Source organism: Anolis carolinensis, unplaced genomic scaffold (genome assembly GCF_035594765.1).
Source record: "Anolis carolinensis isolate JA03-04 unplaced genomic scaffold, rAnoCar3.1.pri scaffold_7, whole genome shotgun sequence".
Classification (NCBI taxonomy): domain Eukaryota; kingdom Metazoa; phylum Chordata; class Lepidosauria; order Squamata; family Dactyloidae; genus Anolis; species Anolis carolinensis.
In genome coordinates this window covers 7,970,257-7,995,037 of record NW_026943818.1, presented here as the reverse complement: position 1 = coordinate 7,995,037, position 24,781 = coordinate 7,970,257, and the positions used below count along the sequence as shown (strand labels likewise).

General features: G+C 42.9%; 2 protein-coding genes across 4 annotated transcripts in view; both read left to right on the top strand.

Annotated features, from left to right (window-relative positions):
• c5 (complement C5) overlaps window positions 1–17,131 on the top strand; it is a 111,938-nt gene extending 94,807 nt beyond the window's left edge. The window contains exons 36-42 of the mRNA XM_062958985.1: window positions 1,570–1,644; window positions 1,727–1,832; window positions 7,382–7,468; window positions 13,645–13,734; window positions 14,056–14,139; window positions 15,823–15,961; window positions 16,830–17,131. Of these exons, the coding sequence (XP_062815055.1) occupies window positions 1,570–1,644; window positions 1,727–1,832; window positions 7,382–7,468; window positions 13,645–13,734; window positions 14,056–14,139; window positions 15,823–15,961; window positions 16,830–16,962 (714 nt within the window). The 3' untranslated portion in view covers window positions 16,963–17,131. The remainder of the gene's footprint in view (window positions 1–1,569; window positions 1,645–1,726; window positions 1,833–7,381; window positions 7,469–13,644; window positions 13,735–14,055; window positions 14,140–15,822; window positions 15,962–16,829) is intronic.
• A 3,312-nt stretch (window positions 17,132–20,443) lies between these two features.
• Window positions 20,444–24,781, top strand: part of traf1 (TNF receptor associated factor 1) — a 28,106-nt gene continuing 23,768 nt past the window's right edge. For 2 of the 3 annotated variants that reach the window (XM_062958994.1, XM_062958992.1), the window contains exons 1-2: window positions 20,444–20,692; window positions 23,385–23,451. In XM_062958994.1, coding sequence (XP_062815064.1) covers window positions 20,631–20,692; window positions 23,385–23,451 — 129 coding nt within the window. In that variant the 5' untranslated portion in view covers window positions 20,444–20,630. Of the gene's footprint in view, window positions 20,693–20,723; window positions 22,670–23,384; window positions 23,452–24,781 lie in introns of those variants that run through there. The other variant, XM_062958991.1, reaches the window with a different exon arrangement.

Genomic DNA, 24,781 nt, shown 5'->3' with positions numbered 1-24,781 from the left:
CGCCGGCAGTTTTATGGTGTCATAAATTAAATTAAATTAAATTAAAAACCTCCCCACATTACGCAATCCCTAAATTTTCTATTCACAGTCGCAGCTGTTTTCGAACTGCTTAGGTGGAGAGTGAGCTAGGCTATTAAACAGTCGGGAGCTCAATCCAACGCGGGCCTCGAACTGATGTTTTTATTCAATCCATGTTTTCTTGATCTGTGTTGTTGATATGTTTTATTGATTGGTTTAATTTATGTGTTTTGCTATGTCTGTTATTTTTGGGCTTGGCCCCATGTAAGCCGCCCCAAATCCCAAGTGGGGTATAAAAATAAAGTTATTATTATTATTATTATTATTATTATTATTATTAGTAGTAGTAGTAGTAGTATTAACCCTGATTGGTTTGGTTGTGGTTTTTTAATGCAGTTCAAAGCTCAAAAAATTGTATGCCAATCGTATGGAAATCGTATGCAAAAATGTGTTTGTTAGAGAAGATAATATTTAATTCTATTTGTATGTTTGTATATCTTTTACTTTTTAAATTGTATCAAAGTAGGCTACAAATGATAATAACAATACTATTATTATTATTATTATTATTATTATTATTATTAATAATAATAATAATAATAATAATAATAATAATAATAATAAAAGAAATTATATAATACACTTTTCTAGTAGTATATTATATTTATAGGAATCTCTCCCTTTTCTAATCAAGTTCAAGTAGAATCTGCCAACAGGCAAATGGGTTTATTTCTGTTGCTGAACCAACGGTAATATGTGTCTTTTGATTGTACCGTAGTACTTCATCCTTGCTCTTTGCTTGCCGGCATTTTTATGGTGTCGTAAATTATATTAATAATAATAATAGAAATTATATAATGCTCTTTTCTAGTAGTGTATTATATTTATATGAATCTCTTGCTTTTCTAATCAAGTTCAAGTAGGATCTGCCAACAGGCAAATTTTTATTTACAGTAGAGTCTCATTTATCCAACATAAACGGGCCGGCAGAATGTTGGCTAAGCGAATATGTTGGATAATAAGGAGGCATTAAAGGAAAGCCTATTAAACATCAAATTAGGTTATGATTTTATAAATTAAGCACCAAAACATCATGTTATACAACAAATTTGATAGAAAAAGTAGTTCAATACGCAATAATGTTATGTTGTAATTACTGTATTTACAAATTTAGCACCAAAATATCACGGTGTATTGAAAACATTGACTACAATAATGCGTTGGATAATCCAGAACATTGGATAAGCGAGTGTTGGATAAGTGAGACTCTACTGTATTTATTTATTTATTTTTCAAACTTATATGCCGCCACTTCCCTAGGGCTCGGGGCGGCTTACAAGAACCAACTAAATGGGTTTATTTCTGTTGCTGAACCAACAGGAATAAGTGTCTTTTGATCGTAGTACTTCCTCCTTGCTCTTTGCTCGCCGGCATTTTTACGGTGTCGTAAATGATATTCAATTAATCTCCCCGTATGAAGTGGTCCCTAAATTCTCTTGGGGGACTGTGTCCGCATCTATTTGAGAACCGGTTTCCTCTCCTTCTTCCCAGCTTGCCAATATGATCGACCCGCTGATTTCGAATTTCGAGGTCAAAGATGGACGGGTCGTGATGCAACTCGATTCGGTGAGTCCCCCACGTTGTTGTTGTAAAGACGGAGGAGCAAGACGGCAACGCATGTGGATCCTAACTTGTTTCCTTCCAATAGATCCCCTCCAACGAATTCCTGTGCGTCGGTTTCCGGATCACGGAGCTATTCCGCGTGAGCATGCCGAGCCCTGGGACCTTCACTGTCTATGAGTATCATGACCCGAGTAAGGAGGCACTTCCGGCTGGTTTTCTTCGTAGCTTCCTTTTTTTTTTTTTTGAATATTTTTATTACATTACTATTAATTTGTTACAAAGAAAAGAAAAATCTTTACAATTCATATAATTAAGTCTTTTCCTTTCCCCCAGTGTTCTACCTGTTGTGCTCCCCATCGCCGGAGTCCATTTCTTTATAGTCCAACCAGAACCTCATTTCTTCTGGTGGGGGTTGATTCCCATCTTCTCTCCTTAATGTTTCTTCAACAAATTTCTTCCATATACTTTCAAAATCATTTTTCTTCCTTAGGCCTTTTTTGACATTTAAATTGCATGTTAATTTATTTATCATTTATTGCTAATTTCCAAATTTCCTTGTACCAATCTTCTATTTTAATTTCCACCTCCTCTTTCCAATTTCTTGCTATTAATAACCTTGCAGCCGTTAGCAACATTGTTACCAAATTCTTTTCATTTTCTTTCCATTCATCTCTATATATAAAAGAGTGATGGCATTACGGCAGCGGACAAAACAACAAAAGTAAACACCCCACAACCTCGAAAATTGACAGCACAACCCCTCATCCATGCCTCTAGGTTGATACAACAAAAAGAAAAGAAATATAAAGTCCTAATTAGAGCGAGAGGAATAATTGTTTTTATCCAATTGCTGCCAGTTAGAAGGCTAAGCTCCGCTCACTTGGTCTCCTAGCAACCCACTCAGCCCAGGGGACCCTTTACCTTAACTACCACCAATTCCTTAATACTTTATTTCCCATACCACCATACTTCGCCACAGCAACGCGTGGCCGGGCACAGCTAGTCTATATATATAAATGAGTGATGGCATCACGGTGACCAACAAAACAACAAAACTACAGGCCCCCCAACCTCGAAATTTGACAACACAACCCATCATCCATGCCACTAGGTTGATACAACAAAAAGAAAAGAAAAATAAAGACCTAATTAGAGGGAGAGGAATCATTGTTTTTATCCAATTGCTGCCAGTTTAGAGGGCTAATCTCTGCCCACTTGGCCTCCTAGCAACCCACTCAGCCCAGGGGACAGGCACAGTTGGGCCTCACTTAGGCTTCTTCCACAGATTATCTAATTTGCACTGGATTATATGGCAGTGTAGACTCAAGGCCTTTCCACACAGCTATATAACCCATTTAGAATCTTATATTGTCTGCTTTGAACTGGATTATCTTGACTCCACACTGCCAGATAATCCAGCCTTCCAAGCAGCAAGTCTATTCCTTTGTATTCCAACTCATCAAACAAGGATTCCCATAAGAAGAAAATGGCCAGGCTTTGAGGCTGCAAGGCTATTCACTGCTATTCCACCTGGCCAACAAAGCATTCACATAAGCCACAGCAACGCGTGGCTGGGCACAGCTAGTCTGTATTGTAAATAGATAACAGTATAGTCGCTGGGTTTATATTGATTTTTTTTCATGATACTCTCTATTTCTACTATGACCTTTCCCCAAAAACTCTGTACATACTTACATTCCCACCACATATGAATATATGTCCCCCTTTCTTGACAACCCCTCCAACATTTTTCTGAACAACTCTTATCCATATTATGTATCTTTATTGGGGTCAAATACCACTTCCATACTATCTTGTAGTAGTTTTCTTTTATTCTAATTGATAAATTTTTGAGATACCTTGCTTTCCATAATTTTTCCCAATTTCTTTCTCCTACTTTCATTCCCAGTTCTTCCTCCCATATTTCCCTTATTTATATCCCTTTCCTCCCACCTTTAATCTCTATTAATATTTTATATATCATACTGGTTATCCCTTTCGGATATTCATTTCCCTCTTTAGTCTGTTCTTTTAATACTATATTTTCAAATTTTGTTGGCTCTCTTTCCTCCCAGCTCTTTCTTTGCCAATTTTGGAACCATTCATCTAATTGGACCCAATGAAGCCATGATATATTTAAATCACCTAGGATTCCCTTTATGTTGTTTTCCTCCTTTATTTGTTCCCTCCAACTCCCAATTTTGTCTAATTTCTTCCTTTTCAATTCCTTATCCATCACGTTTTTTAAGTCCATTATCACTGGCATTATTTTAGAGTTCTCTTTAATGAGGTGGCTTTTATATTTATTCCATATTGTTAATATGTTTTTTAATGATACATTTCCCATTTGGTTGATTTCCTTTTTTGAATATTCCTTAAAAATATATATTTTCTACCCAAAAAGTATCAAAATATTACAAAAAAACCCTCAAACAAATGTTGGAAATGCGAAGACCAAGTAGGAACGTTCTTCCACTGTTGGTGGACTTGCAAAAAAGCGAAGAAATACTGGAAAGAAATCCATCAGGCAATACAAAAGATGTTGCAAATTAAAGTAGACTTAGACCCAAAATACTTTCTCCTGGGGATGCTCAACATTGAAAATAACAAAAACAAAGAGATGCTTTTCAATTATCTTACTACGGCGGCTAGAATTACATATGCCAAATACTGGAAAAAGAAAGAAATTCCTGAATTAGGCTGTTGGTTAATTAAGGTTATGGAAATAATGAATATGGATAAATTGACGTACTTACTAAAAAATAATTATGGTATTCCAAAAAAGCAAACAAACTGGGATCCGATTAAAAAATACTTGGTAGAAATGCAAATGAAGGTGCTAATATAATTTGTAAAGAAGGTTGGTACATCAACCGAAAGCAATATGAAGACGCGGTCACCAAATAGAGAGAAGGAAAGAAAAAGAATAGAAAAGAAGTAAAAAACAAACTTCTTAAAGTAGCAGTGGAAGAGATGGAAGTCACTCTTTTGGATTTTATTACTATATCTGTTTTTGTTCTGTTTATGTTTATATGTTATGTAACTTTCTGTGTCCTTTCCTTTTTTATTATTATCATTACTTCCCTCTCCTCGCCAAGAATATGTTTGGTGTTTTTTCCCCGTTTTTTGCTTTTGTTTGAGCTTTTCTTCCCCCCCCCCCCCCCCCTGTTTTCTCCTTTCACTCTATTTCTCCCACCTTTTTTTTTGGAATGTATTCTCACTGTAAACTATAACTGCTAAACCAATAAAAACTATTTAAAATATATATATATATATATATATTTTCTAATCTCGTTTCTATATCTTTAGTAATTATTTCCATCCAGTTCTTCGTAGCTTCCAATGTGCTGGCATTTGCAAAGCTTTGGGCATCGGCCAGATTTCCTAAATCTCAAATTTTCCCTGGTTCAGCGATTCTGCAGCTCAAGCAAATGGACAAAACTTGGCTCTTGCACCTCTTCATGGTGTCAATTGAATGTGCCACGGAAGTTGAAGGAAATCCCCTTGCAAACAGAAAAGTAACAGAATTGAATCAGGGACTTCCTGTTGCTGTTTCTGTTTGCTTGCTATTCTTATCAAGTTCAAGTTCACTTTATTACAGTCAATGATGAGCTCATAAACTACGAGGGTTGAATGAAAAGTAATGCCTCCACCTTCGTTACTTGGGTTTGGATGGGAATATTGTAATAAATCAGACTCAGAAATACTGTATATCTATATATAAAAAAGGGTAATGAAATTTCGGCCTAGGACAAAACAACAAAACTGCACATCCCAGAAACACTAAACTTGGCAGCACAACCAAGCACATCCATGCCTCTACGTTCATACAACAAAAAGAAAAGAAAAATAAAGTCCTAATTAGAGGGAGAGGAATAATGAGAGTCAAGCCATGAGAGTCAAGACAAAGATCCACCCAGAGGAAAGGTGTTCTTACCATACATCAAGGGAACTACTGACCGCATAGGGAAGCTGATGAAGAAGCACAACCTACAAACTATCTACAGACCCACGAAGAAAATCCAACAAATGCTACGGTCAGCGAAGGACAAGAGGGATCCTCTCTCTTCTGCAGGAGTCTACCGGATACCATGCAGCTGTGGACAAGTCTACATAGGGACCACCAAACGCAGCATTGCCCAAACAAGAGTCAAAGAACATGAAAGGCACTGCAGACTAATTCAACCAGAGAAATCAGCCATAGCAGAGCATTTGATGAACCAGCCTGGACACAGAATACTATTTGAGAACACAAAAATGCTGGACCATTCTAACAACTATCATGTCAGACTACACAGAGAAGCCATTGAAATCCACAAGCATGTGGACAACTTCAACAGAAAGGAAGAAACCATGAAAATGAACAAAATCTGGCTACCAGTATTAAAAAACTCAAAAATCAGAACAGTAAATAAAAAGCAATACTCTGAAAACAGAGGATTTCCAGACATGAATCAACCAAGGGCAGTTAACGACTCTAAACAAAGGATGCCCCAGAGGCAGGAAGAAGACAGCAGATAAGCTTTTCAATGCTAATTAAAGTGATTAACTACACAACATTCACACTGACCTCTCTCACCCTAGACTTTCCACAGATATATATTAACCTCTTTGCTTAGTTTTCTCCATACCTCACAACCTCTGAGGATGCCTGCCATAGATGTGGGCGAAACGTCAGGAGAGAATGCTTCTGGAACATGGCCACACAGCCCGAAAGACATACAACAACCCAGAGGAATAATTGTTTTTATCCAATTGCTGCCAGTTAGAAGGCTAAGCTCCGCCCACTTGGTTTCGTAGCAACCCACTCAGCCCAGGAGACAGGCAGAGTTAGGCCTCACTTAGGCCTCTTCCACACTGCCGATAAAATACAGATTATCTGATTTGAACTGGATTATATGGCAGTGTAGACTCAAGGCCCTTCCACACAGCTATAGAACCCATTTATAATGGACTTAATGTAAGGTAAAACCTTTACCCTTGACCTTAACTACCATCAATTCCTCAATACTTTATTTCCCATACCACCATACTTCGCCACAGCAACGCGTGGCCGGGCACAGCTAGTAAAAATATAAAATACAATACAAATCAATTAAAATTAATTAACTAAATTAATTACAACAACATTCATTAAAATACAGTGATAAATAAACAGATGGGCGCATCAGGAGTCCCCAGTGGTGCAGTGTGTTAAAGTGCTGAGCTGCTGTATTATCCACTGCTGAGTTAATGCAGTTTAATTGTCCTGCCTCAATGCTATGGAATCCTGAGAGTTGTTGTAAAATACATATATATATATTTATATATCCCCAGTGGTGCAGAGGATTAAACCACTGAGCTACTGAACTTGCTGACCGAAAGGTCGGTGGTTCGAATCCGGGGAGCGGGGCGAGCTCTCGTTGCCAGCCCCAGCTCCTGCCAACCTAGCAGTTCGAAAACATGCAAATGTGAGTAGATCAATAGGTACCGCTCCGGCAGGAAAGTAACGGCACTCCATGCAGTCATGCCAGTGGCCACATGACTTTGGAGGTGTCTGCGGACAGTGCCGGGTCTTCAGCTTAGAGTCGGACATGATTGGACTTAATGTTAGGGAAAAACCTTTACCTTTATACATTATTATTATTATTATTATTATTATTATTATTATTATTATTATTTGTGTTTCTTCTCTCATACCCCCTTTGCCCAACTCTCTGGCTGGAGATTTCTGACATTTCCCCCCTTTTTTCATACACAGACAAGAAGTGCTCTAAGTTTTACAATCCTTACGGAGAGGAGTCGCTTGTCCAACTGTGTGAAGGCGCCGAGTGCAAGTGCATGGAAGGTAAAGAGAAGAAATCCCCACCGAATTCAGTTCAATTTACTGATTTCAGGCTTTAATTTGATGCTAGGTTTTTAATATTATTTCCATATGTGGGATTTTATGCCAGTATTTGTTTGTTTTATGGAGGCATTGAATGTCTGCCATTGTATGTTGGAATCCGCCCTGGAGTCCACTTGGGGAGATAGGGCAGAATACAAATAAAGTTATTATTATTATTATTATTATTATTATTATTATTATTATTATTATCAACACAACGACGTTGTATGGCACAGCAAACAAGACAGATATGCTGGATTTCGTTTCGCAAAACCACAAGTCGAACACTTCCCAAGTGTCTAGGACTGTGTGATGTATTTTCTGATGATGTGTGCAGATCCCAGTAGGGTGGCCTTTTGCAGTTGGCAGATGGTGATTTTGTCAATGTCTATTGTTTCCAAATGCCGGCTGAGATCTTTTGGCACGGCACCCAGTGTGCCCATCACCACTGGGACCACCTGCACTGGTTTCTGCCAGAGTCTTTGAAGCTCAATCTTGAGGTCCTGAGAGCGGCTGAGTTTTTCCTGTTGTTTTTCATCAATGCGACTGTCACCTGGGATGGCAACATCAATGATCCAAACCTTGTTCTTTTCCACAACTGTGATGTCTGGTGTGTTGTGTTCCAGAACTTTCTCAGTCTGGATTCGGAAGTCCCACAGTATCTTTGCGTGCTCATTTTCCAATACTTTTGCAGGTTATTATTATTATTATTATTATTATTATTATTATTATTATTATTAGGACAGGCTTTCCGCAAAGTTTGCTTAGAGGTATAGCTGTGGCTCAAAACACAGGTGCATGACTGCAAAGGTGGGCAATGCATCGCTCTCTAGGTGTTTGCTGAACTGCAACTCCCATCACATCCAATAGCGAAGAATGCTGGGAATTGCAGTCCAGCAATATCTGGAGCAAAGGTGAGTTGCCAGCCCTAATGATACAGTATTATATAATTCCAAAACTAATAATAATAATAATCCCTCGATGGATTGTCACCTTGCCGTGGTGAGGGGGCTTGCGTGTTCCGATGAACCTGTGGGCACTGGAGTGATGCACTCCCAGGAGTGGCCGCAGGGGAGGTTCCAGACCAAGCACAATCCGAAGACCCAAAGACCTCAACGGCGGAGCAGGCGGAGGATAACATGGTACATGTTACAACGGCTGTGAAGGCGGAAGAAGGCTGCAACAGACTGAGAAGCCACTGTCGTTGTGTTAACCACACCACTGCTGGAACCTCACTCTGTGAAGACTGTGTGTTGACCGGCCGTGCACCGACCTCCACACATTAAAAAAAATCACGCACAGGCGTCTTCCAACAAAAATAAAAACAAACCTACAAAAGTCCCATGGCGATCAGCGAGTGGCGACGGGGGCAGGACTGTGAAATCTGGAAGCCCCTAGTCACAGACTGGCACATGGGCGGTGGATATGGACTCAGTCGTTCTACCTCAAGGACCGAGGCAGTTGAGTAGTCCGGCAGCTGTATCCATGACTGAGCAGCCCTTTTTAGGATCCGCTCTGCTCACCCCACACGGGGAAGGGGCTAGAAAAGGTGCCCTAAACATAGTCTGCCTCTCCTACCCTGACTGGACTGCCGCGTCCAGAGGGGTCACCACTCTGCGGCCAAAAAAGAAAAATGAACTTTGGAACATGGAACGTACGGACATTGTTAGATAACACTGACAGCGAGCGCCCCGAACGCAGGACTGCTCTCATTGCAAGAGAGCTGGGACGCTTCAAGATCGACATAGCAGCCCTTCAGGAGACCCGGAGAGCAGGAGAGGGGCAGCTGAAGGAAGAAAAGGGAGGCTACACCTTCTTCTGGAAGGGACTACCTGAAGAAGAGCGAAGAAGAATACACGGAGTTGGCTTTGCTATCAGAAACGACCTGGTGAAGCACCTGACTGAAGCACCCACTGGCATCAACGAACGACTTTCAACCCTCCGAATTAACCTTGCCAAAAACCAACAGGCAACCATCATATGCGCCTATGCACCAACTCTAGATGCTGACGAAGACATCAAGGAAAAATTTTACTGTCAGCTGGATACCATCCTATCGGAGATACCTAAGGAGGACAAAATCATCCTCCTGGGGGACTTTAACGCAAGAGTCGGAAGGGACTCTGACCTGTGGCCAGGGATCATAGGAAAAGACGGGGTCGGAAACAGCAACTCGAATGGCATCTTGCTTCTCACCAAATGCGGAGAGCACAACCTTGTCATCACCAACACGCTCTTCCGCCAGAAAAACAAGCTCAAGACATCATGGAAGCACCCTCGGTCAAAGCATTGGCACCTCCTGGACTATGTTATCACACGTGCCAGAGACCGCCGCGATGTGCTTCTCACAAGAGCCATGACAGGTACTGATGACTGCTGGACAGACCACAGGCTAATCCGATCCACGATGGCTATCAAGATCGTCCCCAAACGCAGACTCCAAGGAAGGAAAACAAGGCGAAAAATGAACACCCAAGCCCTTCAGGTGCCCTCCAAACGAGCCCTTCTCCAAACAACACTCAAAGATCATCTACCCACAGAACACCCCGAAAATGTTGAGGAACATTGGAACAAACTGAAGACCTCCATCATCACAGCCTGCGAAGAAAGCATTGGATACCTAACTAAGAAACATCAAGACTGGTTTGATGATAACGACAAAGAGATCCAACAGCTGATTGATAACAAAAGGAAAGCCTTCCAAACATGGCAGAGAGACACCAACTGTGCTGCCAAGAAAAAGATCTATGCCAGTGCAAAAGCCGAGGTCCAAAGAAGGACCAGAGAACTCAAGAACATCTGGTGGACAAAGAAGGCTGAAGAAATCCAACACCTTGCAGATACCCATGACGCTCAGGGATTTTTCAAAGCCACAAAGATCATTTATGGACCAAGAAACCATGGCATACAGCCCCTACGCTCATCAGATGGAACCAAAATTCTGAAGGACAAAACATCAATTGCACTACGTTGGAAAGAGCACTACCAGAACCTGCTGAATCGCAGCTCCAATGTGGCCGAAGAGACCCTCTCACAAATCCCGCAACAACAAACCAGGGATGAGCTTGCAGCACTGCCTAGTTTGGAAGAAGTCAGCAATGCCATCAGCCAACAAAAAAACAACAAAGCTAGCGGACCTGATGGGATTCCCGCTGAAATCTTCAAAGAGGGTGGACCTGAGCTGATGCAACAACTCCACCAGCTTATTGAAAAGGTGTGGATGACCGAGAAAATCCCAGCAGACTTCAAGGATGCCACCATCATCACCCTTTTCAAGAAAGGGGACAGAACAGACTGCGGGAACTATCGTGGTATCTCCCTTCTAACCTCCGCCGGGAAAATCCTCGCAAGAATCCTTGCAAACCGCCTTCTCCCTGTCTCAGAAGACACCCTCCCAGAATCCCAGAATGGCTTCCGCCCCTCCAGAGGAACAGTGGACATGATCTTCACTGCTCGACAGCTCCAAGAAAAATGCAGGGAACAAAACCAACCTCTGTACATGGCATTCATTGACCTTGCAAAGGCATTCGACACAGTGAATCGCAGCGCTCTCTGGACCATCCTCCAAAAAATCGGGTGCCCTGACAAATTTGTGAACATCCTGCGGCTCCTCCATGATGACATGATGGCAACAGTCTTGGACAGCAACGGCTCCCAAAGTGACCCATTTAAGGTTGAATCAGGTGTCAAGCAGGGATGTGTTATTGCCCCCACCTTATTTTCCATCTTCATCGCTATGATACTTCACCTTGTTGATGGGAAGCTTCCCACCGGAGTGGAAATCATCTATCGGACAGATGGCAAGCTATTTAACCTCAGCAGACTGAGAGCCAAAACCAAGGTCACCACAACATCTGTTATAGAACTCCAATATGCTGATGACAACGTAGTCTGTGCGCGTTCAGAAGAAGACCTACAAGCCACTCTAAACACCTTCGCAGAAGCATACGAGAAGCTCGGCCTCTCACTGAACATCGAGAAAACCAAAGTGCTCTTCCAACAGGCACCAGCTAATCCCTCTGCAAAGCCAGGAATACAGCTTAACGGTGCAACATTAGAAAATGTTGACCATTTCCGCTACCTTGGTAGCCACCTCTCCACAAAAGTCAACATCGACACTGAAATACAACACCGCCTGAGCTCTGCGAGTGCAGCATTTTTCCGTATGAAGCAGAGAGTGTTCGATGACCGGGACATCCGTAGAGAGACCAAGGTGCTTGTTTATAAAGCCATTGTCCTCCCAACCCTGCTCTATGCCTGCGAAACGTGGACTGTGTACAGACGTCACACCAAACTCCTGGAGCGTTTCCATCAGCGTTGTCTCAGGAAAATCCTGCAAATCTCTTGGGAAGACAGGCGGACAAATGTCAGCGTGCTTGAGGAAGCAAAGACCACCAGCATTGAAGCGATGCTCTTACGCCATCAACTCCGTTGGACTGGCCACGTTGTCCGAATGCCCGATCACCGTCTCCCAAAGCAGCTCCTCTACTCTGAACTCAAGAATGGGAAACGGAATGTTGGAGGGCAGGAAAAGAGATTTAAAGATGGGCTCAAAGCCAACCTTAAAAACTGTGGCATAGACACTGAGAACTGGGAAGCCCTGGCCCTTGAGCGCTCTAATTGGAGGTCAGCTGTGACCAGCAGTGCTGCGGAGTTTGAAGAGGCACGAACGGAGGGCTTAAGGGAGAAACGTGCCAAGAGGAAGGAGCGTCAAGCTAACCCCGACCGGGACCGCCTTCCACCTGGAAACCGATGTCCTCACTGCGGGAGAATATGCGGGTCAAGAATCGGTCTCTTCAGTCACCTAAGAACACACGCCCAAGATACCAAGGTTGGAAGACCATCGTCCTCGAACGTCGAGGGATCGCCTAAGTAAGTAACTAAGTAAGTAAGTAATAATAATAATAATAATAATAATAATAATAATAATAATAATAATAATAATTGTGCGGTTTTCTGGCATTGTATATTTTTGCCGCTTCTGTGACTGTTCATTTGGGTTTTGATGATTCCGTAGCCCACTTGTTGATGGATGTCCAGAATCAGCAGCATCCACCGCGGTCCTTTTTATCCTGGGCGACGACCGAGCCAGTATAGACTTCGTTTGGGTTTGATTCTCCATAATGCTAATGGGTTAGGTGCTCTTGGTTGTGCTCCTCAGCTGAGGCCTCTCTGGCTTGGTTGGACCTGCCGGTAGTTACACTACCGCCAGCACAGCCCTCAGTCATCATTGGAGCAGCTAAGACCAGAAGACCTGGCTCTGGCTCACGAATGGGACCCTGAAGAAGGAGACAGAAGGCCTGATCCTTGCAGCCCAGGAGCAAGACATCAGAACAAAGGCAATTCAGGCCAAGATTGAAAAATCAGCTGATGACCCAAAATGCAGACTGTGCAAGGAAACCGACGAAACCATTGATCATATCCTCAGCTGCTGTAAGAAAATCGCACAGACAGACTACAAACAGAGGCACAACTATGTGGCCCAAATGATCCATTGGAACTTATGCCTCAAGTACAACCTCCCAGCAGCAAAGAACTGGTGGGATCACAAACCTGCAAAAGTATTGGAAAATGAGCACGCAAAGATACTGTGGGACTTCCGAATCCAGACTGACAAAGTTCTGGAACACAACACACCAGACATCACAGTTGTGGAAAAGAACAAGGTTTGGATCATTGATGTTGCCATCCCAGGTGACAGTCGCATTGATGAAAAACAACAGGAAAAACTCAGCCGCTATCAGGACCTCAAGATTGAACTTCAAAGACTCTGGCAGAAACCAGTACAGGTGGTCCCAGTGGTGATGGGCACACTGGGTGCCGTGCCAAAAGATCTCAGCCGGCATTTGGAAACAATAGACATTGACAAAATCACCATCTGCCAACTGCAAAAGGCCACCCTACTGGGATCTGCACACATCATCAGAAAATACATCACACAGTCCTAGACACTTGGGAAGTGTTCGACTTGTGGTTTTGCGAAACGAAATCCAGCATATCTATCTTGTTTGCTGTGCCATACAACGTCGTTGTGTTGATAATAATAATAATAATAATAAAAATAAAAATGTATTTGAACTCAAGTCTTTCCCAATTCCAGTCTTGCCAATGGACAATTCTGTTTCTCCAAATTGCAGCGGAATGCGGGCGCATGCAAGCCAGGCTGGACCGGTCCATAAGCTTTGCTTCTCGGAAGGAAGCCGCTTGCCAGAGTCACATCGCATATGGTAAGATCGATTGGGGCACACGCCGGAAATGACAAATGGCACAGCAAACCTGAAATGTCATGGTGGTGTGAGAACGAGAATCATAGATTCCTATATATATCATAATCTATATATATAAACCTGTTCTGTCCATTTCTACCTTAATAAAAACAGCGAAACTACAAAACCCAGAAACACGAAACTTGGCAACAAAACACATGGTCCTCCCCGCTGTGTTAAGACGACAAAACTGTTTTTCAGACACAAAATGTTCTGATAACCTAATACATTTCCATAGTTATTAATGTTTGCTCTTTTTAAAAATGTTTGTTCCTTCTCTAGTCTACAAAGTGAATATCCTTACCTCCAAGCAAGAAGGGAGCTTTGTTAAATACACAGCCATCCTCGTGGACTTCTATAAAAGAGGTAAGCAGAATTGGGTCTGGGCTCACAACGGACGTAGAGAAGATCTAGTGACATCAATGGGGCGCATTGTAGCATTGACGGGCAGATCTCATCTAGTTTACCTGACCTTGGGAAAGATACATACCTGAATAGGCATTGCCACTGCCAAGCATGTTGCCATGTGTTGCTCTCAACACACACCACTGAGACAGACTTTATTGATAAAAAGGTCGCAAAAAGTAAGGCAACAGCAGTAAGGAAATGCAAAAATCTAAATAGAATTCAATGTCCCAAAACAGCAAGTAAATCTTTAAATGCAAGGCTTAAAACAGGAACATGATCTTCAAAGCAGGATCCAAAGTACATGATACAAACAGGAGCATGAAGGCAAGAATATTTTCCCAAAACACATAGGCAAAACTGGAACAAAGACTCAGCAGGAACAAAGCAGGAGATCTTTCTCTGAAAGCAAAGTTGCTTGATCTGAAATGTGTCCCCACATTTCCCCTTATTTACCCATTCTTACAAGACATGAATGCATTCCTTTGACCTTGGGTTCCCAGTCTTTTGGCAGCAATCCTTAGCAAACGTCTAGGGCAGGGGTCCCCAAACTAAGGCCCGGGGGCCGGATGCGGCCCATTAAATCTATTTATCTGGCCCCCACGGCACAAGGGCAGAAGGGGGTTGGACTAAATGACCCAAGGGGTCTCTTCTTCTCTTACAACCATTATTATTATTATTATTATTATTATTATTATTATTATTATTATTATCATTATTACTATTATTATTATATTGTATGACACAGCAAACAAGATAGATATGCTGGATTTCGTATCACAAAATCACATTATTATTATTATTATTATTATTATTATTATTATTATTATTATTGAGGCTGGGTGGCCATCTGTCAGGGGTACTTTGCTTGTGCTTTTGGTGCACAAAGGCAGAAGGGGATTGTACTCAATGGCCCAAAGGGTCTCTTCCAACCCTCATTATTATTATTATTATTATTATTATTATTATTATTATTATTATTATTATTAACATTGAGGCTGGGTGGCCATCTGTCAGGGGTGCTTCGCTTGTGCTTTTGGTGCACAAAGGCAAAAGGGGGTTGGACTTAATGGCCCAAGGGGTCTCTTCCAACCCTCTTTATTATTATTATTATTATTAATAATAATAATAATAATAATAATAATAATAATAATAATAAACATTGAGGCTGGGTGGCCATCCGTCAGGGGTGCTTTGCTTGTGCTTTCGGTGCACAAAGGCTGAAGGGGATTGGACTCAATGGCCCAAAGGGTCTCTTCCAACACTCTTTTTTATTGTTGTTGTTGTTGTTGTTGTTGTTATTATTATTATTGCTCGGTGGCCAACTATAGTCCGGCCCTCCAATGGTCCGAAGGATCGTGAACCGGCCCCCTGTTTAAAAAGTTTGGGGACCCCTGGTCTAGGGAGTCTGGTTCTCAGAAGCAACCTTGCTTCCCTGTCTAATTGGCCTTCCTCGTATCACTTTCGGAACCGACTTGGGAAAAGGAACAAGTTGCCTGACTTGGGAAAAGGAACATTTTTGACTACTCTTCCCAGATTGCCAAAGTCATGACTCGTAGCCATTGTTTTCTAGCAGATCCTGGGAGTGTGTTGCCGAAGGTATTGTTTTCAAACTGCTTTTGGCTTCGTTGCATTCTCTTCCAGGAGAGGCTTTTGCGGAGAAGAACGCGGAAATCATCTTTATGAAAAAATACTCCTGTGCCGACGTCCAGCTGAATCCGAGAGAGAACTACCTGATCATGGGCAAAGAGGCCGTGAAAATGGGAGAGGGTGCCAACGCCAGGTGAGCCTTTGGCCAAGCGTTCCTTTGTTTCCGTTCTCTCCGCCTTCCATGAAACGACGGTGTAAAGAAGTATGATGACAGGGATGGAATCTTTTTGGATCCCACCGCTGCCACCAAATTGCGAAGGATTCAACTTCTACCTCTATGTATCCCACTTTTCAATGTTGTCGCTGCCACCACCTTTGAAAGATGCTTTGCTCAAATAATAAGCAACAGTTGAAGAAACAGTAACTTGTTTATTTATAACACAAAGCTTGATAGTCGCAAGAATGTTATATCTTGAGGTGAACGATGTTACTTCTGCACAGTAAGTGTTGCAAGATTTCTCAATAGTTTCACTGAGCTTAGTATGGTATCAGCTTTATATGACTTGTTTCTTTCAGTTAGGAATACTGTCCTTCTTGAATTTAGTTGATCTGTACCCGATCAAACTTGGACTGGGGAGTTTAACTGGTTAACCCTAGTCCTCCTTGACTTAGGGATGTAGCCTCAGCTCTTTAGTTATCCCTACTAAAGGCTCAGCAACTTTAATTTTAGCCCTTCTCCGCTAAAACTCTCTAGCTGCTCAACTTCCTCCCACAATCTCTTCTCTCGATCTCACTCCTTTCCCACTGAACAGAACCAACTGCTCTGGTCAACCGACAAACTCCAACTGCCCAATTCCAACTGTTAAATTTGAATTCTAAGGCTTCCACCAGCAAGGTGAAGCCACGCCCCTTTTCCTGGCCATGCCTTAGAGGCTCCCAACTTCTGTATAAGAATAGCTGAAATATATAACCTTGAACAGTCAACCTAAACATAGCAATCATGAATAAAACACAATGATCATGACATCTTTACAGACGGCATGCCTCTTCTCTCTTGGTAGATTCCAGTATCCTTTAGATGCCTTGACCTGGATCGAGTGGTGGCCATCAGAGGACTCGGATTGCCAGTTTTGCCAAGAATTTGCACAAACGATGGAAGATTTGGCAGAAGATCTCTTACTTGGCGGTTGTTGAACTCCCGTCGCATCCCTATGAACAGTCGACAATTTGTCAGAATCCATCACCGTGTCCTTCGTATAAGACAGAATCGTTTTTATTGTCGGGTTATATGAGAATGCTCGCTTTTTGTTTTGTATATATTGGTAGGTTAGATATAAAGCAAATAAAGATGTTTGGAGCTGAAGGGGATGATGGTTAATCGAAGGAGAAGGAGGTGTTATGGGCCTCAAATCAGAGAAAATTTGATTTGGGTTGCTGTGAGTTTTCCGGGCTATATTGCCATGTTCCAGAAGCATTCTCTCATGACATTTCACCCACATCTATGGCAGACTTTCAGGGTCAGAATGACTGGGTTGCTGTGAGTTTTCCGGGCTGTATGGCCATGCTCCTGAAGCATTCTCTCCTGACGTTTCGCCCACATCTGTGGCAGGCTTTCATGGTCGGAATCACTGGGTTGCTGTGAGTTTTCCAGCCCGTCTGGCCATGTTCCAGAAGCATTATCTCCTGACATTTCACCCACACCTATGGCAGGCTTTCATGGTCAGAATCACTGTGTTGCTGTGAGTTTTCCGGACTATATGGCCATGTTCCAGAAGCATTCTCTCCTGACATTTTGCCCACATCTATGGCATGCTTTCAGGGTCAGAATCGCTGGGTTGCTGTGAGTTCTCCGGCCTGTCTGACCATGTTCCAGAAGCATTCTCTCCTGATGTTTCGCCCACATCTATGGCATGCTTTCAGGGTCAGAATCGCTGTGTTGCTGTGAGTTTTTGGGACTATGGTCATGTTCCAGAAGCATTCTCTCCTGACGTTTCGCCCACATCTATGGCAGGTATCCTCAGAGGTTGTGAGGTCCGTTGGAAACTAGGCAAGTGGGATTTATATATCTCTGGAATAATGTCCAGGTTGGGAGAAAGAAAGAGGAATGTCCAGGGTGGGTGAAAGAGGAAGCAGCCAGGCTTGGAAGCTACAAGGCTATTCAGTGCTAATGGCAACATTCACACTTGCCTCCAACAAACAAACAAGAGTTCTTTCTTCACCCTGGACATTATTCCACAGTTATATAAACCCCACATGCCTAGTTTCCAACAGACCTCACAACCTCTGGGGATGCCTGCCATAGATGTGGGCGAAACGTCAGGAGAGAATGCTTCTGGAACATGGCCAGACAGCCCAGAAAACACACAACAACCCTGTGATTCCGGCCATGAATGCCTTCGACAACACAAGAAACTACATTTCTCTGGCCTCTAGGAAGCCCCATGGGTCCTGGCTAACTGCGGCCAAGTCTTGATGGTTTTTGAAATGATGCCCAGTGCATCGTTTCTGTTTCTGTGCCAACCACATCCTGTTTCCTTTTCTTTCTTTTCTTCTTTCTGTATCATCTGGGCTCCTGGGGATTTACCAAGGGAAATAGGTCACAATACGGAAAGTACCAGAAACTTATCTCGAGTTTCAGAAGGCAGCGGAGGTTGAAGTCCTACAGACTTGCGCAGTTAGAAAAAATAAATTGAGCAGAGGTTGAAACTTTCCCCGCACGAGATGACGATTGAGGTCAGTGTCTCCTGATCTGGAACGAGACCTCAACAAGGACCATCACTGCGCAAAGGTTCTTCCACAAGTAACAGGTCCTGAATCCAGTTCTCATCGGCCACAAAGGACAATAGTTTTCACAATTGGTAAAAATCCTTTTCTGCTTTCTTGTTTCCTTTCTCATTGAGACGTTTCCCACTGTGAATTAGCAAGAAGTTCTCAGCCAAGCACAAGTTGTTCTGATGTCACAGTAATAATAATAATACGAGGGCTATCCAGAAAGTAGATTACGTTTTGGAATTAAAAATGAACAATGTATAAGAGAAAACATTTACCATATGCAGTTGAAAGCCACACCCAAATACCACATCTCAACATGGTCGCCATTCAAATCTAGGCACTTATTGTAGCAATGAATGAGCTTGGCAACTCCTTCCCCACAAAACTCTGCTGCTTGCGTCCTCAACCAGCTGGTCTCCCCTGCCTGCAGCTGTGCATTGTCGCCATTAATGAGCTTGGCAACTCCTTCCCCACAAAACTCTGCCGCTTGCATCCTCAACCAGCCGGTCTCTCCTTCCCGCAGCTGCGCATCATCGCCATGAATGAGCTTGGCAACTCCTCCCCCACAAAACTCTGCCGCTTGCGTCCTCAGCCAGCCGGTCACCCCTTTTTGCAGTTGCGCATCATCGCCATGAATGAGCTTGGCAACTCCTTCCCCACAAAACTCTGTCACTTGCGTCCTCAACCAGCCGGTCTCCCCTGCCCGCAGCTGCGCAACATCGCCGTGAATTAGCTTGGAAACTCCTTCCCCACAAAACTCTGCTGCTTGCGTCCTCAACCAGCCGGTCTCCCCTGCCCGCAGCTGCGCATCATCGCCATGAATTAGCTTGGAAACTCCTTCCCCACAAAACTCTGCCGCTTACGTTTTCAACCAGCCAGTCTCCCCTGCCCGCAGCTGCGCACCATCGCCATGAATGAGCTTGGCAACTCCTTCCCCACAAAACTCTGCTGCTTGCGTCCTTTTTTCAAACAACAACAACAACAACTTGGCATTATACTAAATGTCCTTTGACCAATAGCTGGCCACTTAGCCTGCCACTTTTGGGCTCTCGCTTGCTGAGGTGTTGCTGTGAGTATCTGTAGATCTTGATTTAATATTTCTTGATCGGCGTGCTGACTGATACCCTAACAAGAGATGGGTCGGAGATGTCAATGCCTTGGTCCTTTGATTGATGGCTGCTTCCTGGCAGATGTCAGGTTTTTGGTCTGCTTTGTTGGCAGAAGCTGAGGCTAACACTGGGAGCTCACCCTGTTCTCCGGATTCAAACCGCCTGCCTTTCGGTCAGCAAGTTCAGCACCTCAGTGGTTTAACCCACTGTGCCACGGGGGGCCTCTATTTCTATCATTACCTTCGTCGTAATATCTTCCAGTTTGTACTACGTATTTGCTCGAAATGGGTAAGTTTACTTCCATTTCTATTATTTTGGAACCACAGGGTTGTTGTATGTCTTTCGGGCTGTGTGGCCATGTTCCAGAAGCATTCTCTCCTGACGTTTCGCCCACATCTATGGCAGGCATCCTCAGAGGTTGTGAAGTATGGATAAACTAGGCAAGGAAAGGAAAAAATAGGTATCTGTGGAGAGTCCAGGGTGTGGCAAGAGTCCTTTGTCACTGGGAAGCCAGCATTAATGTTTCAGTTAATCACCCTAATTAGCATTGGAAAGGTTTTGTCTCTTGCCTTGAGGGCATCCTTTGTTCAGTCATTAGCCGTCCTTGGGGCTCCTCTGCCCTCAGAGTGTTGCTTCTCATCTACTGTTTTGATTTTAGAGTTTTTTTTAAATACTGGTAGCCAGATTTTGTTCATTTTCATGGTTTCTTCCTTTCTGTTGCAATTGTGGATTTCAATGGCTTCTCTGTGTCGTCTGACATGATGGTTGTTGGAGTGGTCCAGCATTTCTGTGTTCTCAAATAATATCCTGTGTCCAGGCTGGTTCATCAAGTGCCCGAGTGTGGAGCCAAAGTGGTGCCACCAAAGCGCATCCAGACTGCCGTGTAGATGCCGGTGGAGGGGGTTTCCTGCCTCGGAAGAGAAAGAGAGAGAGGAAGAGAGGCGTTGCCAAGGTTTTGCAGCTGCTTCTGCTGCCTCTGCAATGGCTGAGAACGCATCCAACCCGGAGGGAAAGAAAGAGAGGCCAGAGACCCCCTGCCAGAGGTGAGACCCCCCCACACACATCCTTCCCTCCCTCCATCTCTCCCTCCATCTCTCTCTCACTCCCTCCATCCCTGGAGCTGCAGGAGCCACCTGATTGATGTGTCTGGGTGGCATAAGGCAGGCAGGGCTTGAAAGAGAGAGAGAATGAATGAATGAATGAATACGGAAAGGAGGGAGGATGGAAACCAGGCCTGCATCCTTCCTTTCCTCCTTCTCTTTTCCGACCCCTTCATCCCGCCATCCTCTCAGCCCTCAGTCTGTCCATCGCTCCATCCATCCCTCCGCTTTTTCTATCCCTCCATCCTCTCAGTTTCCCCATCCCTCCCTCACTCCTTCTCTTTTTCTTTCCCTTCATCCCTCCGTCCTGTCGGCCTTCAGTCTCTCCTTCGCTCCATCTATCCCTCCCTCCCTCCCTCCCTCCCTCCATCCTTCTCTTTTTCTATCTCTCCATCCCTCCATGCTCTTTTTCCATCCCTCCATCCCTCCCTCTATCTCTTTTTCTATCCCTCCCTCCATCCTTCTCTTTTTCCATCCCTCCATCCTTCTCTTTTTCTATCCCTCCCTCTATCTCTTTTTCTATCTCTCCCTCCATCCTTCTCTTTTTCTATCCCTCCCTCTATCTCTTTTTCTATCTCTCCCTCCATCCTTCTCTTTTTCTATCCCTCCCTCTATCTCTTTTTCTATCTCTCCCTCCATCCTTCTCTTTTTCTATCCCTCCCTCCATCCTTCTCTTTTTCCATCCCTCCATCCTTCTCTTTTTCTATCCCTCCCTCTATCTCTTTTTCTATCTCTCCCTCCATCCTTCTCTTTTTCTATCCCTCCCTCTATCTCTTTTTCTATCTCTCCCTCCATCCTTCTCTTTTTCCATCCCTCCATCCTTCTCTTTTTCTATCCCTCCCTCTATCTCTTTTTCTATCTCTCCCTCCATCCTTCTCTTTTTCTTTCCTCCATCCCTCCATCCTGTCAACCTTCAGTCTCTCCGTTACTCCATCTATCCCTCCATCTTTTTCTATCCCTCCATCTTTCTCTTTTTCTATCTCTCCATCCCTCCATCCTCTTTTTCTATCCCTCCTTCCTTCCCTCTCTTTTTCCATCCCTTCGTCCCTCCCTCTATCTCTTCTTCTATCCCTCCCTCCGTCCTTCTCTTTTTCTATCCCTCCATCCTTCTCTTTTTCTTTCCCTTCATCCATCCTGTCAGCCTTCAATCCCTTCATCCCTCCCTCCTTTTTTCTATCCCTCCACCCCTCCCTTTTTCTATCTCTCCATCCCCCCATCCTTCTCTTTTTCGTTCCCTTCATCCCTCCATCATATCCATCTCCAGTCTCTCCTTCGCTCCATCTATCCCTCCATCCCTCCCTCTATCTTTTTTTCTATCCCTCCATCCTGTCAGCCTTGTCTCTCCGTTACTCCATCTATACATCCTTCTCTTTTTCTATCCCTCCATCCTTCTCTTTTTCTTTCCCTTCACCCCTCCATCCTGTCAGCCTTCACTCTCCATTACTCCATCTATCCCTCCATCCTTCTCTTTTTCCATCCCTCCATCCCTCCCTCTATCCCTTCTTCTATCCCTCCCTCCATCCTTCTTTTTTCTATCCCTCCCTCCTTCTCTTTTTCATTCCCTTCATCCCTCCATCCTGTCAGCCTTCAGTCTCTCCTTGGCTCCATCTATCCCTTCATCCCTCCTTCCTTTTTTCTATCCCTCCATCCTTCTCTTTTTCTATCTCTCCATCCCTCCCTCCTTCTCTTTTTCGTTGCCTTCATCCCTCCATCCTATCCACTCCAGTCTCTCCTTCGCTCCATCTATCCCTCCTTCCCTCCTTCTATCTCTTTTTCTATCCCTCCCTCCTTCTCTTTTTCCATTTCCGAAAAGAAGATTTACAATGTGTGCGTATGTGTTTGTGTGTGTATACAATCACACACACATATACACATACAAACAACTGGACAAATCACACTATCTCAGCCATAGCCCCGGCGGTTAGATTCCATTATAATGTTCCCACTTTTATGTGTTTATAATAATAATAATAATGCACCTTTGTAAATGGTCTTTTCAAAAATCCTTCAAAAATCCTTTTAAAATGTCTATGTAATATTTATTTAATATTTTATATATATATATATATATATATATGTGTGTGTGTGTGTGTGTGTGTGTGTATGTATATATATATGTGTGTGTGTGTGTGTGTGTGTGTGTGTATATATATATATATATATATATATATGATTTTTGAAAAGACCATTTATGTACGAAGGTGCACTTACAAAGATTCACATACCTTTACAAATATATATATATATATGTGTGTGTGTTCATATAAATGTGCATATACATTTACAAATATTATAATTAAACTGCTGAGCTGATGAACTTGCTGACCGAAAAGTTGGTGATTTGAATGCGGGGAGCAGGGTGAGCTCCTGCTGTTAGCCCCAGCTTCTGCCAAGCTAGCAGTCCAAAAACATGCAAATGTGAGTAGATCAATAGGTACTGCTTCTGCGGGAAGGTAACGGTGCTCCATACAGTCTTGCCGGCCACATGACCTTGGAGGTGTCCACGGACAACGCCGGCTCTTCGGCTTAGAAATGGAGATGAGCACCAACCCCTAGAATCATATATAATATAATATAATATATTTATATATCTTTTTTCTCTCCCTTTTTTCTCCTCTTTCTGCATCTCATCCAGAAACAACAATTGCAAGGAGAACGATTTAAGTCATGCCTCTGAAGAAGGGGCCGTATCCCTTGAAAAGGTATGTTTCCTCCTGAAATAGACTCTTAAGAGTTGGACCCCAGAGGCCATCTAGCCCATCCCCATCAAAGCCTTCCCAACAGATGCCCATCCTGCCATTGTTTATAGCCAGCCCTGACCTAGATTCCTTCTACTCGCGCTGTTTTGTTTTGAAACTCATTTCAAACCTCTTTGCTAACCAGCCAAATCATAAGCAACCTTCTAAACCGTTTGGAAAAATTAACTGACAACAGACAAAGGTGGAAGTGTTCTAGTCCTGGGACACTTTTGGTGCGCTGTCTCTTTAATTAATGGAATTGATCCAAGGTTTATTTTCCATTTGAGTTCCAAGCAAGTGGCTGAGTTCCATAAATTAAAGATAATTTATGACATCTAAATGCACACTTTGCACCAAGTGCCTCTTTAGCTGATTGTTTTAGCAGCTTTAATGTAATTTAACCCTTTGAGATAACACCATTATTACTTTATTATATTGTATTATTATTATTATTATTACTATTATTATTATTGACACAACGACGTTGTTTGATACAGCAAACAAGATAGATATGCTGGATTTTGTATCACAAAATTATTATTATTATTATTATTATTGGTTATGTATTATTGATATAACCCAGGAACAAAAACCATATTACATAATATAATAATACATTATTATATTAAATAATAATAATAATAATAATAATAATAATAATAATAATAATAATAATTATAATGCCACCCTACTGGGATCTGCACGCATCATCCGAAAATACATCACACAGTCCTAGACACTTGGGAAGTGTTCGACTTGTGATTTTGTGATATGAAATCCAGCATATCTATCTTGTTTGCTGTGTCATACAATAATAATAATAATAATAATAATAATAATAATAATAATAATAATAATAATAATAATAATATATCAGGCAAGGGCAAACTTCGGCCTTAGAGGTGTTTTGGGTCCAATTCCCATAACTCCTAACAGCCTACTGGCTGTGAGTTTTCCGGACTGTATGGCCATGTTCCAGAAGCACTCTCTCCTGACATTTCGCCCACATCTATGGCAGGTGTCCTCAGAGGTTGGGAGGTCTGTTGGAAACTAGGCAAGTGGGGTTTATCTATCTATCTGTGGAAGTTGGAGGCAAGTTTGAATGTTGCCATTGGCCACCTTCATTAGCACTGGATAGCCTTGCAGCTTCAAAGCCTGGCTGCTTCCTGCCTGGGGGAATCCTTTCTTGGGAAGCGTTAACTGGCCCTGATTAATAACAATAATAATAATAATAGCAATAAAAAATACCCAGCTCAATTTCAATACCATCTCATTAGCACTGAATAGCCTTGCA